Source organism: Helianthus annuus, chromosome 13 (genome assembly GCF_002127325.2).
Source record: "Helianthus annuus cultivar XRQ/B chromosome 13, HanXRQr2.0-SUNRISE, whole genome shotgun sequence".
In the NCBI taxonomy this organism is placed as follows: domain Eukaryota; kingdom Viridiplantae; phylum Streptophyta; class Magnoliopsida; order Asterales; family Asteraceae; genus Helianthus; species Helianthus annuus.
Genome location: NC_035445.2, coordinates 133057594 through 133071086, shown reverse-complemented (window position 1 = coordinate 133071086; position 13493 = coordinate 133057594). Strand labels below are relative to the sequence as shown.

At 36.5% G+C, this 13493-nt stretch overlaps 1 protein-coding gene across 1 annotated transcript; it reads right to left on the bottom strand.

Moving 5' to 3' along the window:
• Window positions 1–575: 575 nt before the first annotated feature.
• LOC110899364 (L-type lectin-domain containing receptor kinase IX.1) lies at window positions 576–2843 on the bottom strand. Its single transcript, XM_022146250.2, has one exon. It carries the CDS (start codon window positions 2726–2728, stop codon window positions 755–757), a length of 1974 nt encoding a protein of 657 aa, XP_022001942.1. The 5' UTR covers window positions 2729–2843; the 3' UTR covers window positions 576–754.
• Between the last annotated feature and the right edge of the window lie 10650 nt (window positions 2844–13493).

Sequence of the window (13493 nt, the reverse complement as noted above, 5' to 3'; positions counted from 1 at the left end):
AAATCAATGGAGCGACATCTCCCTTGGTCGCACCCCTTAATGATCGACGACAACAAGCACAGAAGGAAGGACGCAACTCTTCACAATCAATCTCAGCCACAAGTTCAATAGACACAACCGTTCGTGAAGAGACACGTCTATTGGATCACACCTTTTAGCTTAGTATAAATAGGATTAGTTATTTCAATTGTAAATTTTCACTCATACATTCACAATCTGTGTTCATTCAGAAATCAAAGGCTAGTTTGTGTTTACTCGTTCATTGTTATATTCAATTTGTTCAACAAGAAGATTCTAGGCAACACAATATACCTTCCAGGTATCTCTCTTCTCTCAAGACTATCCTAAATAAGTCGAAGAGGCACGCTACCATAAGCTTTTTGGAGATCGATGAAAACCATATATCCAAATCCCGCTTCCTTTTCCAATATTTTCCATTAGCCTCCTCAGAATATGTATCACCTTTGTGGTGGACTGCCATGGCATATATATGTAGGTACTACACAATTTTTCATGTGGTGATTTCTCATTTTTAATGTCACAAAGGATAATCTTTATGTATGAGAATTCTAACCTTTTACAACAAAGTGCATATACAATAATAGGGTTGGACAATAGTCCATAGGTTTTGATTTTACAGTAAATACAATCTGGCAACAAATAAATTAAACATTTAACACAATACATAAATATAGATAAGATCGAACTAACATGTAGCATGTTTATTTTTTTAGCTCTCAACAATAATGATTGTTCAACGTGCCATATCGATGCTACTGTTGGTCATTGTAGCACTAGACGAACTAATTTCTGAGCCATCCGGTACAGAGTAATAGATGGGCACAGGCATCTTTGTAGGAAGATTTGGGAGTGCTCCTTCGAACTTCAGTACTTGAATAGCTTGGCGGATAGATGGCCTCAGACTCCGGTCAGGGTGTGAACACCATAACCCCACCATCATCAAACGCTCTACTTCTGTTGTGTTGAATTCCTTGTTCAGAAGCTGATCCACACCAGAAAGCAGCACATTTTTTCCAAGTAAACCCCAGACCCACTCAACCAACCGAAGATCAGAGTGTGGGTCAACTTTATCTGTCGCCTTTTTCCCACAAACTATCTCTAATACAACCACTCCGAAGCTATACACATCTGACTCTTTGCTGGCTTTCCCGGTTACTGCATACTCAGGAGCCATGTAGCCTAGCGTTCCAGCTAGGCCAGTTGTTTTTAGACCCAGTTCATGGTCCATGAGTCGAGCCAATCCAAAATCTCCAAGCTTTGCATTAAATCCTGAATCAAGCATGATGTTGCTCGCTTTGATATCGCGATGCACAACACATTGTTCACACTCTTCATGGAGATAGAGCAATGCAGATGCTAAACCTGTAGCGATGTTGTACCTCACATCCCATTTGAGGATACTTTTTTTGTTAAATAGATGAGAATCGAGGCTTCCATTTGGCATAAACTCGTACACTAGCAAAAATTGAGTTTCATCATGGCACCAACCAATGAGTTGAACCAAGTTTCGGTGCCTTAAACTGCTGATGATCTTCACTTCAGTCGTGTACTCTTTCTTTCCTTGTTTAGAACCCTGTGAAATTTTCTTGACGGCTACCATGATACCTTCACTGGATAAGTAACCCTTATAGACACACCCAAATCCTCCCTCGCCTAACTTCTGATCATAAGCGAAGTTGTTGGTAGCCAAGGCGAGATCTCCAAAAGGAAATTTTTTGGGTCCTGTTCCTCTGTCAAGATCATCGTTTATTGATGTCAAGGCAACTATATCTTCTGATTCATTTGCAATTTTTCTTTGTATCCTCCAAATTATAGCATATGCTACTAGACCTCCTACAACTAGAGCAAAAAGAGGAACGCTTAATCCCACTATGAGTTTCCAATTGATTGAGTTATCACCCCTTTCTTGTTCTGACTTCAAGCTTGAACTGAACTCCCAGTATTGAAGAGTATGCTTCTCCTTTGACATACCAGTAGTACCTGAGAATCCAATTGTTACCCACTCAGGAAGAACGTCCCTGAGGTCAACTTTGTACCAAAGATTGGTATTATCTGTAGACTGGTTTCCAGTCCCATAGCGCAAAGAAAGGTTCAACAGCTGTGTTGTAGAATTGTAAGACACCCAAGCATCCCCAGGATCTCCGCTATGAAAACTAACATTCCAAGCAGTGGTTTTAGCTGAACTAACCGAGTTGATGTTGATACCTACATGACCGTATGGAGGATCGAAATCCGGATTTACCACCGTATCAAACTCAACAACAATGATTTGGTTTTGTGGCCAATTATACGTAGTTGAGTTAAACAGGCCTAGATATCTACCAGCTGAGTTTGGTGGGATTTGGAAGCCAACTGGGGCAAGATAGAAAGCAAACGCATCGCCATACTTAGATTGATTTTGTGTATCTATAACGAAAGTGAAGTGAGTGGTGAAATCAGAAAGCTCTCTAGATTTTCTGTCCCATATACGGACAGGTTCTACGTATTGAACGTGGCCAACACGCATTAAGTCATCAACTCGGTTGAGCTCTATGGCTCCCGCAGAAGGTACTGCATCACCCGAGTATTGTATATTTTTTGTATCGGAAACAAATCTAGTGAACTCGAAATCTATTGATTCAGAAAAGGGCAAGAGGAGTAAGGAAAAAGAAACAAAGAGAAATATACAAGCAATTCTACGTCCTAGAGATGAGAAAGAGGTAGCCATGATTAATTAGCCAAGAGCAAAGTTGTCCATATATAGCCATGATTGGGAGAGAGAGGATTTTGTCGGTGTAACCATTTCAACTTCCAAGTGAATTAGAAAAAAAGGAGACAGACATTACTATCTATGATATGTATCGTTTTGTTATTTATTTATAATTATACTTATAATAAATTGTTACAAATAAGGTAGAAATAAGTATACAGATGGACTTTCTATATGTTCATATTATGGTTTGCGTCGTTATATGAGAACTTACACTTTTGGTATTCACTATATCACATCTGGTCTAAGGAGACCTTAGTAAATTAGCGTTATATTTCTGGTCCATTTGTAATGTACAACCCTTGATTTTTAAAGTTGATTTAAAAAAATATATAGATCACTCTAATGTTACAAATGAAACAGGTAAGAGAATTAATTAATTTTTTTAACTATTCACAGATTTTGTAAAATAAAAACAATAAGGACGGCAAAAAAAAGTAATTGCTTTAGAGTCGAGAGTTATGAATATCAAAAACAAGTTATCAATCACTTTTAGGTTTTTTGTTTTGAAAACAAATTTGGATTACTGACGGATCACTCGAGTATTATCGTCCAACGAGCGGAACCTTGAACGACAAATTTGGATTATTGACGGACCACTCGAGTATCATCGTGCAACGAGCGGAACCATCCGATCATATCCATCTCCACTAAGCAATAATGCATATGCACCAACTCAGGTGGAAACCAAATAAATCTGGGAAAAACCCTTTTGTGGGAATCGAACCCACCCAGGACCAAATGGTCCCTAAGCCTTATCCCACCCCAAGATGCCCTAAGCCTTATCCCACCCAAAATGCCACTAACCACTCTAAACTAATTGCCGGCACGGTTGGGGAGCTTAGAATACTGTCGTCTTAACCACAATCAATTGAGAAAAGACTATACAAGAATTGAAAACAAATCATGTGAACACATACTAAGTCAATTTTCAAAAGCCTTAGTATGCAAGTGTTGAGCAATTAAAATAACATAAACAATCAAATCCTACTTCCGAATTTGATCAGAACGATTAGCCTTACATGGTTTTGGAGTCAAACAATCATGGTAGATGAATGAATTAGGAAGTATGTAGGGTGTCATCGAGATTTAGGATGATGTAGTGGAGGAGAAAGGTTATAGAAATAACCACTGACGAGGGAACAAATAATAGTTTTCTATTGCATCTTCGATTGGTGGAGCATTGGTCGGTCATTATTTTTCCAAAGTGAAAACAAATAGTAGGGGAAATTTGACATTCATTACTAGAAATCAGGGAGGTATGCTACGAAAAAATGGGCGCATATTTGCGTACCAAACACACACCTGCAACCCATTGCAAAAACGATTTTATCGCAAATACGTCCATGGACCATAGAAACATTTTGGGACATCTGCAAAGACAAAAGAGACTAGTCGGAAGTTCCTACAGATTTGCGACACAATTTTCTTTAGCCTAGCTATGCATTTATGACACAAACTTTGCTACGCATATGCCACAATAGGTTTGCTATGACAATTTTTGTATTTTAAATAACATTTATTTTAATCTTACTACGCATTCGTGACAATATGTTTACAAATATTTATAAAAAAGAGAAAAAAATCATATTTTTCTGCTTTGAAATGCAAAAAAAAAATCAAATATAATTATTAGATTGTTTACAAATACAGTAACATATATCTAATAATCATCCATTACAGCACAAGTTTTAACACATGTCTAACCCACAAAATTTACATAGAAAAGCTAAAGTGTGTAAAATAACTAACTATGATGAATTTGGCGATTACCCCCAAAGGATTATTAAATTGACTCAAAACTTTTTGATTTTATTCCTCAATCATTGTTGCATCCATTCGCTCATTTGTCATTGCGACTCTTCTTCCGATTGCAATTCGTTCATTTTCGAGTTGACAATTGAACTTAGAATTAATGTGATACATTCTTGTAGTTCCCGAAATCGGAGGATCGATTTTCACTATCAAAGCCTTGTTTATAACAAACAAAGTTAAGTGTGCGGAATCCACTTAACTAAGCAAATCAAACATAGAACACAATAACACACAATGGTTAACAAAAAAAACACACTCGTTTGATTAACTGGATGAGAATTACAAACTGATACAAACACAGTTCACAAGCTTGAAGGGTATTCTCTCATCTCTAAGACTAAACTGTGACCTATCTGTGCCTTATATAGCAGCTGGGCTGATAAACTCGACGAATCAGAACCTGGGCTGACAAAACAGGAGAAAGCCCAAAACTAAGCCCAACAGTCAACGAATCACATGTGATTCGTTGACCACTTTGACGAAACAGAAACCAATATGACAATGTCTGTTTCGTCGACATGTATTCGACGAAACAGACTGTTTCGCCAGAGGCTGCAAATTGTTAAATGTTTCTGCATAACAGACAGCAGAAACAGATGGCACAAACAACTCAAACAAATGGACAGATATACCCTTAACATGCAACATGCATAGTTTTACGACCAATACATAAACAAAGAGACAAACAAGTCAGACACAAGCAGATAGGAGGATATCCGACTTGGTCGACTGCGAATACAGACTCGATAATCAATAAAGACCGTACAGAATACAACATAACATACAAGACTAGTGACAGACACAAAAAAATGCATCAAAAAACTCCCCTTGTCTGTTACTCGTCTTCGGTCTTCATTTCTTTCTTCTTCATAGACGTTCGGACCAGGAACTGCCCGAATGGATTCCCCTGTAATAACAGTAGCAAGCGACGTGCTGAAACTTTAGTGCCTGGTGTGCGTCCTTGTCTTCATAAAAGATGTCATGTCGGTACACTTGGAGATGTCGGATGCAGACATATTCACCAGCCACATCGGATCTAATATCCTGAAGTTCTTATCATCATTGAAAACAATAAGTGCCTCATGTGTGTCAGAATCATAGCACCATAAGCGCATATCACCAAGAAAATCCTGCTTCATCGGCATTAACGGAATCTTCTCAACCACTTTTGCCAACTCGTACACAAGCTTGTATCTACCGGTGTTGGTTTCCGGATCGAGAGTGAACTTGATCTGCTGATGCCTGGGGAACTGAGGTTTGTAAGACTTGTCTTTCCACCCTGATTTCTTGTTCATTTTGATTAGACGCGCAAATACCGAAGCACCTTCAAAGTTTGAGCGATTGATGAGCTCAAGCTTTGTAAGTGTTGCCACATCATAGAATGGCAATGATAAGATACTCAGCAGCGACCTAAAATACTGGATCCCGAACTCCCTCTTGATTGCAACACAGTGAATTTCCTTAACAAACGTCTAACACAGGATTCGCCCACTAGGCTTAGCCTTTTCCAGCTGTAAGAAATCAACTTGTGTAGCCTCTGGAATGGGCTTTGAAACCCTCGACAAAAACCGTTGACGCCACGCAGCGAACGCATCCGTGGCATTCTCTGAGGTATCACGGTTTTTCAGATGTTTATCAATATCTTCAACGTTGTCTTTCAACCAGTCTTCGTCAAACAGAGCAAATTCGGTAACATCATGTCTAACATATGATGATTTCTTCACATCACCCTCGAAGACAATCTCATCAACGTTTTCAACACTTATAGACTCCGGCTCACTCGACATCTTTTCAACTTCATCATCATTAATGTCTCGCATCGCTTTCGATGTGATCAACTGTTGAGGCGTGAGATCTTCAACTATCTCACCCTCTTCAAGAGATTCTCCGGTGACTGGATGCACAACCTGTAATGCCAAATCAGCAGAACTAGGGATAGTGGATGTACCAGCCAACACTTCAAGTAGTTGTTCTTCACCAACAGTTCCGCTGGATGTTCCTTGAGATGACCCTAGTGCTGATGGCTGATAGACGATTATAGCAGATGAAGTACCGGCTGGGGGTTGTTGTGGTGTAGCAGCTGAATCAGGATTCCCTTGATCCTCTGGGTCTTCATTCCTTTTCTGCATTATCTCTTGTTGTTTACACCTGTCTTCCCACAGAGTCGCAACTCGCTTTCGTAGGAAGTCATACCCCTTGGTCATCGTCTTAACACCCTCAGCTATGGTTGTGTTTCTTGTCTCATACCAGTTCTTCATGAAATCACATCGACTTTTCAAGTCTTCGGCCAACTTTTGGAGAACTGAGCTCCTTCTATCCCTTTCTGCTTCAGAAGCTTTCAACCTTTCATTCTCAGCTTTAAGAAGATCGATCTCTACCTGTTGGCGTTGGATAGTAGCTTGTTGTTCACCAACAGCAGATTTCAATCTATCAATCTCCACCAGCTGACTGATTTGATCATTCTTCGTGATACGAATGTAATCAGTCTGTCTTTGAATGCGGTCTGCTGCAGCCTCAAATTGAATAAACAAGAAATTATTCTTTTCTTCCTGAGTCATATCCGTGAAGATCCTTTGGCGTTCACCACTAGGCTGAGCTGTGGTTGCTCGAACTGAAGCCGCCATGGATCGCTGTGGAATCGCCTGAGGAGACACAGGTTGAGCTGCAGACGGTGAAGATACCACAAGTGGTTCTGGAATAGGAGCTTGAGGCACAGATCCTCGGGAGGAAGTACTTAAGTATTTCCGAGCTTTCTTTCTCTTATGATGCTCTGCAGACTTTTCTGTTTTTCTTTTTCTTGCACGTTCCGTTTCAGGATCAGAAGGAACATATTCCGGATCGTCTTCTTGTCTGATTTTCCTGTACCTTTTTACACCACGTTCATCTAGATACATCTTGTATCCAGGTTCAAGCATAAGATCATCATTAGAGTCAGAATCAGCCTCAACATCACCACCGGCTGATGTGTCGCCCGCTGACACTCCCCCTGCTGAGGTACCACCAACAAATGTACCACCAGCTGATGTGCCACCAGTAGTTCCTACACTTGATGCACCAACGGCACCAACACCACCACCATCACCGCCTTCATCACCATCATCATCATCATCCGATTCATCAGACACATCTGGTTCAGGACCAAACTTCTCACTCATCATCCTTTTCAGCTCAGGTTCTTCATCATCAGACAGACTATCTTCATGACGCCACTTGTTGTCTGCAGGAGCAACGTACGCTGTGTTATGAAGAACACCAAATAATTTTCTTGGAGGAACGCTCTCCTTGTATCTTTTGTGAGCTAAGTTCTTGATGATTCGTAACGAGTTGAAGTTCATAGCCTCTATCTTCAGCACATCGTTGTCTGCTTTTGGAAGACTCGGATGTTGGACATTCATTACCATTTGTAGAAAACGTGGAGACATCCAGAACTTATTTCCAATGGTCCTGTTCTTTCCAGTTCTTGTCAGGTTCTCTTTCATGTTCCCAAAGATGTACCTTGAAATGCTAAACGGTTTGTTTATGTCACACCCCGATTTCCACGTGTCTCACCGGTGGGCCCGGTGGGGGATTACCGTGACGTAGTTGGCAACAATATAGTCAAACCACAATATTAAAATGCACAGCGGAAGCATAAAGATAAATATAATTCAACCGTTGATTGTAATATCAAATGTATCACAATTAGTCGAATGGTATCCACAGGGGATCAAAATAATAATAAAAGTATTGTTCAACAGACAAGGCATCAAAAGCTTGCGAGACTCTTAAAGATGCTAAGGAGCTATGGCCAGCCGATTTCGTTTAGTACCTGCAGTTAATCTTTTTGAGAAAATACGTCAGTATACCTTGGTAAATACATTCAACCGACACATTTGTAAAAGTGTCACGACCCCCGACCCACCCTGGCCGGAATCGGTGCCGTGAGCAGTCCAGTGGTACCGGTGATTATTTTGAAAAACATTGCAGCGGAAATTTCATCAGGACCGTGAGTTAGGAAAAGTATCAGAGTTTAGAAACACCGGATTTTATTTAAATAGATGGAATAAATTCCATGTTTTACAAAGGTAGCTTTTAATATAAAAATGATATTTCTTAATTTGATTTAATTAATGAAATAAGCCACTTCTTGAAGTCCTTCAGTGCTGGATCTAATCCTTACTCCAATCTACTGTAATTACCTGAAACACGTTTTAAAAAGGTTTTGTCAGCGGGAAATACTGAGTTAGTTCATTCAGGTTTTATAAAAACAGATTTGTTATAATTCACATTATTATGAGCGATTACAATGTTTTTATCAACCAATTATCAAGAATGGGTATTTGTCACTCGACCGGATCTGTGACTGTGGTCATACCACTATTGGGTCCCGTCGCCCCAAATAGTGACGGCTCACTCACCTAGAGTGATACTCACTCACCTAGAGTGATACTCACTCACCTAGAGTGATAAAAATAGTAATGTGCACAATACCCCACATACCAGCTGTAATTTGGTGATTATAAAGACTTAATCCCTGTAATTATAACCTTGAAAATAATTTGGAGTATTGTAAAACAGTTGATAAAAAGAGAATGACTCACATTATAAACATGCAGATTCATACGGCCAAAGTTTAGTCTACAGATAAGCCTTGATATATTGCAGATTTATACTGGCAAAGCTTAGCCTATTGATTTAGCCTTGTAACCGAGTGCACACGAACTAGGTAGGTAACTTAATACAACAATTACGATAACTCACGAGATCAAATTCTCACAACAAACAACAAAGTGCGATACTTAAACATCCATCGATTTAACGACGAACGACAAAGTATAACCCTAATGTGGGTGGAACTTAAACATCCATTGGATATATTGATCGGTCGGAAAATGAATCGTAATAGCGATCGAGTTAATACCCTGTATCGTAGCAGCACCCTGCTATACTAATTAGTGATTCGCATGTGTGTGTGGTGGGGAGTATTTTCGGTAGTTAAACATATAGCTTAACAGAATGGAATACGTATTTGTGTAAAACCCAAATCAAACCTCAACGATAGTTACGAGATTCGAACCTTAACGAACTTCACAAAGTGTAGTCTTATTCAGACAGTACTTTGGCATCCGTTTAACGAACTCACAAAGTATAGTACTTTGGATTCCGTTTAACGAACTCACAAAGTATAATACTTTGGATTCCGTTAGTTGGTTCCTGAATCGACCGAACAGAATATCGTATCGGTGATTATTGGTTAGAACACCAACGTATAGAGAGAAGAAGAAAAGAAATGAACAAAGAAAAATGAATCCTAAGCTTCTTATTTATAGCAAGCAAGCAAGCAAGCACCTCAACATATTTCTGTCGATGTGGGATAGATTGACCTACCTACCTGCCTGCTTGACCTGCTAGCTAGCTTGCTTATATATATTAATTCAGCTGCTTCACTCGTTTTTCTCGTATAACTTTTAAAATATAACGTTTTATAAAACGACGAATATGTTTTTAGAACGAGCATATTTTTATCTACGTTTTAACCTAAGTTTCATTAAAAACGGAGTAAGGAAAAAAATAATATATTTTATTATTAATATTAAACGTTCTTATACGACCCCATATATATCTATTTTTAATAAACCTTACTTAGCTTAATTAATCTTGTTAGCTTAATTAATATTGATTAACTGATTAATTAATCATACTAAGTATTAATTTTAGCGAGAGTTGTTACATCCTCCCCACCTTAATAAAATCTCGTCCTCGAGATTTGGACTATGATATTTTCTTGGGTTATGTTTCTTCTTCTAAATAAGAGAAACAATGTATCGCGGAATGGAATCAAAAGATATTTTGAGGGGTATGAATTTTAAAAATAGAAATGATTTATAGAAACAATTGGATTCAATATCCGAAATGAACTTACTTTGATCAATTAGGGGAGATTCTGAATTGATAAATATCTATTTGTGAATGGAAGTATGGAAAATGATTTGTCAATGATTATCCGAAAGTCAATATCGTTTACTTAAATGGTACTGGACAATAGAATTTAGTGTATCGTAATCTGAGTACATAATTGTACCAAGAATATGACAAATCAAACGAATGGCGTATGAATAGGGTTTAGCACAGGCTACAAATCTATTCGGACGCTACAAAGTGTTTGTAAAGAATTCAATGATGACCGAATATATTTATTGTTTTCGAATTTGAGAGTTTCAAGGAGGCGAATCTGGACATTTCAAAAGATGAAATGTTCAAACGAATAAGATGAAATGGTATATATTTTTTTTTTCAAGGTGATTGGGTTCAAGCCAAAAGATATATGATCTATAGATTCTTAAAATGAATGTGAAGAACTTTTTGGAATTAGTTAAATTCTTTGTCAGAAGAAAACTTACCTTGATTGGTACCTAAGGAAGACTTAAGATTGACCGGGTCAAAATAAAATGAAAACATGAAAATGTTTTGTCAGATATTAAATTATGATATGAGAAAATTAATGTGCTGAGATGGGTGATTTGTAAGAAAATACATGAAAAGACAATAAAGTTAGTGTATTTTTGTCTTATAATTGTATTCAGATGATTTTAATCAAAATGTTTGATTAAAGATAGGTGATATTTTGATTTATTAAAATCCTTTTTCCTTTTATGTTATCATAGAATAATAAATAAATATAGATAGGTTTAAATATCAAAACCCGTGGTAACTTTGACAAAATAATGATATAGGTTTACCCAATATTCTAGAACTTATGATTATTATTTTTAAAATCAAGTGTGTTTAACTAGAAGATTATGGTATTTTAAATCATAAAAGTAGAATAATAAATGTTTATTTTAATATCAAGCATACTTAAATATTGGCTTGCGTAAATAACATTTGATATTTTATAAAAGAATATTTTTATAAGTATTTAATGGTTGTGAAATATTAATCAAGATGAACATTTATTTATAATATGTCTTGTTTATGATTTTTTTAGATAATTCTATTTGTCCCTTTTAATTGTTTTATGAAAATATGTCTTCTCTTTACAGTACAAAGTATATATATTTCTATATATATAACATAAAAATATTTTTATATATAATTGAAATTTACTAAATAAGTATGATGACTTAATTAACTAGTCATTATCACGGCGGATATTGGTTAGTGCTGCCTTGTTTAAGCATAGGTGGCCAGTCCATGCCTAACTAAGGCTAGGCTATTCAATACATGCCCTTGATAATAACTCTAGTATCTAAAAATAATACTAACACTATTACTATTAATATATTATTACTAATAATAAAACTAATATTAATTGCCAATAATAAATGCATAAACATAAATGAGAATATACTTCAAACAAAATTTTATACGTAAAAATATAAATTCTTTACCTTAATGGTTTTAACAAAAATTTTAAATGTAGGAATACTATATTGTAAGTTTCTATATATAATTAAGTTTATATAATGTTTTTCGATCAATGATGATAAAGTAAGAAATATCACGAAAGGCTCGATTTAGGTTGTAAGGACTAAGGAATTAGGACATGAAATGGTGGATCATTATCTTAGCACACAATTGTGTTAAGATTGCTTTCATAAAATAAATCAATAAAGCGGATTCAATATAAATAAATAAATAATTAAATCCTAGATTAGCGCAATCTTCAAATTTGTGAAAATGTCATCATAAAGGGATCGTGATCAAAGAAATGATTTGATGAATTCGAAGACTAAACAAGCATGTTATGGTTCAAGATAATTGAAGTGCTTGTTGGGACTATTTTGAATATGATGGTTTCAATTCATCATATGGGACTTCGAATTGATTACGTATTGAGAACAAGTTAACTGGGTTTGGATAAAACGAGTTTTAATAAGGAAATTCAGACATGATCACAACAGAAACCACGTATAACCTTCAAAAAGAAAATCGAGTTTTTCAAAAAAAATTTATCGATCAAATATCAAAGAGTAATCATTTTGCAAAACGCGGTTTACAATGCAAAGATCAAGTATAGCGAAATGATATTTGAGGTTGGATAAAACAATAATTTGGAATGAAGCCTTCCTAGGGTCTTATAACTCAAATGAACCACATGCGCAACAAATAGTGCATGTGTATCGTATGGATTTACCAAGAAACGAAATGGATCAATATTTGCTATTATGAAAGAATTCTTTATGGTATGATGACCATTAAAAGAACACGAAAGTCAACTTATTATAGGCAGAAGTCAGAATTGCTACGAAAGGAATATAAGAACTTTTATCTGGAATTTTGTGTGATACCCGTTGTTAAGTGCCATTATCAAGGAATGTCGAATGAACTGAAATGGAATAGGGGATTTGCAAAGGTATGTGACTCTTTTTTTCAGTGACAATAATTATGACTTAGTTTAGACTGTGCACCGATGATTGTGAAATCTTGTTCCAACGTACCTCAGCGAAATGTAGATCGTTTGTAGGATCACGTGGCAAAGTGCTTCTTTTTGATTAGTAGTTTTCTACTGACAGAATTAGTATTGGTGTCATCGTGCCCAATTTATACTTTTCAAAGTTCTTGCCTTGGAAAGTCGTGTGTGATATATTTCAACGTCTGTGGACGTATATTTTAAGTTTCATGTGTTTTCTTGTGCATTAGCACAACTTTATATGTTTCTTACTTGTGCATTGTAAATTTTTATACTTTCGATGATATCCCATCTTTAAAGGGTTCTCATTGTATGAGTTACGAGGTAAATGATCAAACAAAATAATGTTTGATATTGGAAAAGAGATTCCTGATAAAGAATTCTAGACACGGATGGTTGTGCTTTATTTCAATTTATCAATCCTTATGGTTTTTTTTTTTTTTTTTTTATAGATATACCTATCTATATAATCACATATTTCACATGCTGAAATAAACATACCATTTATCAGGTCAA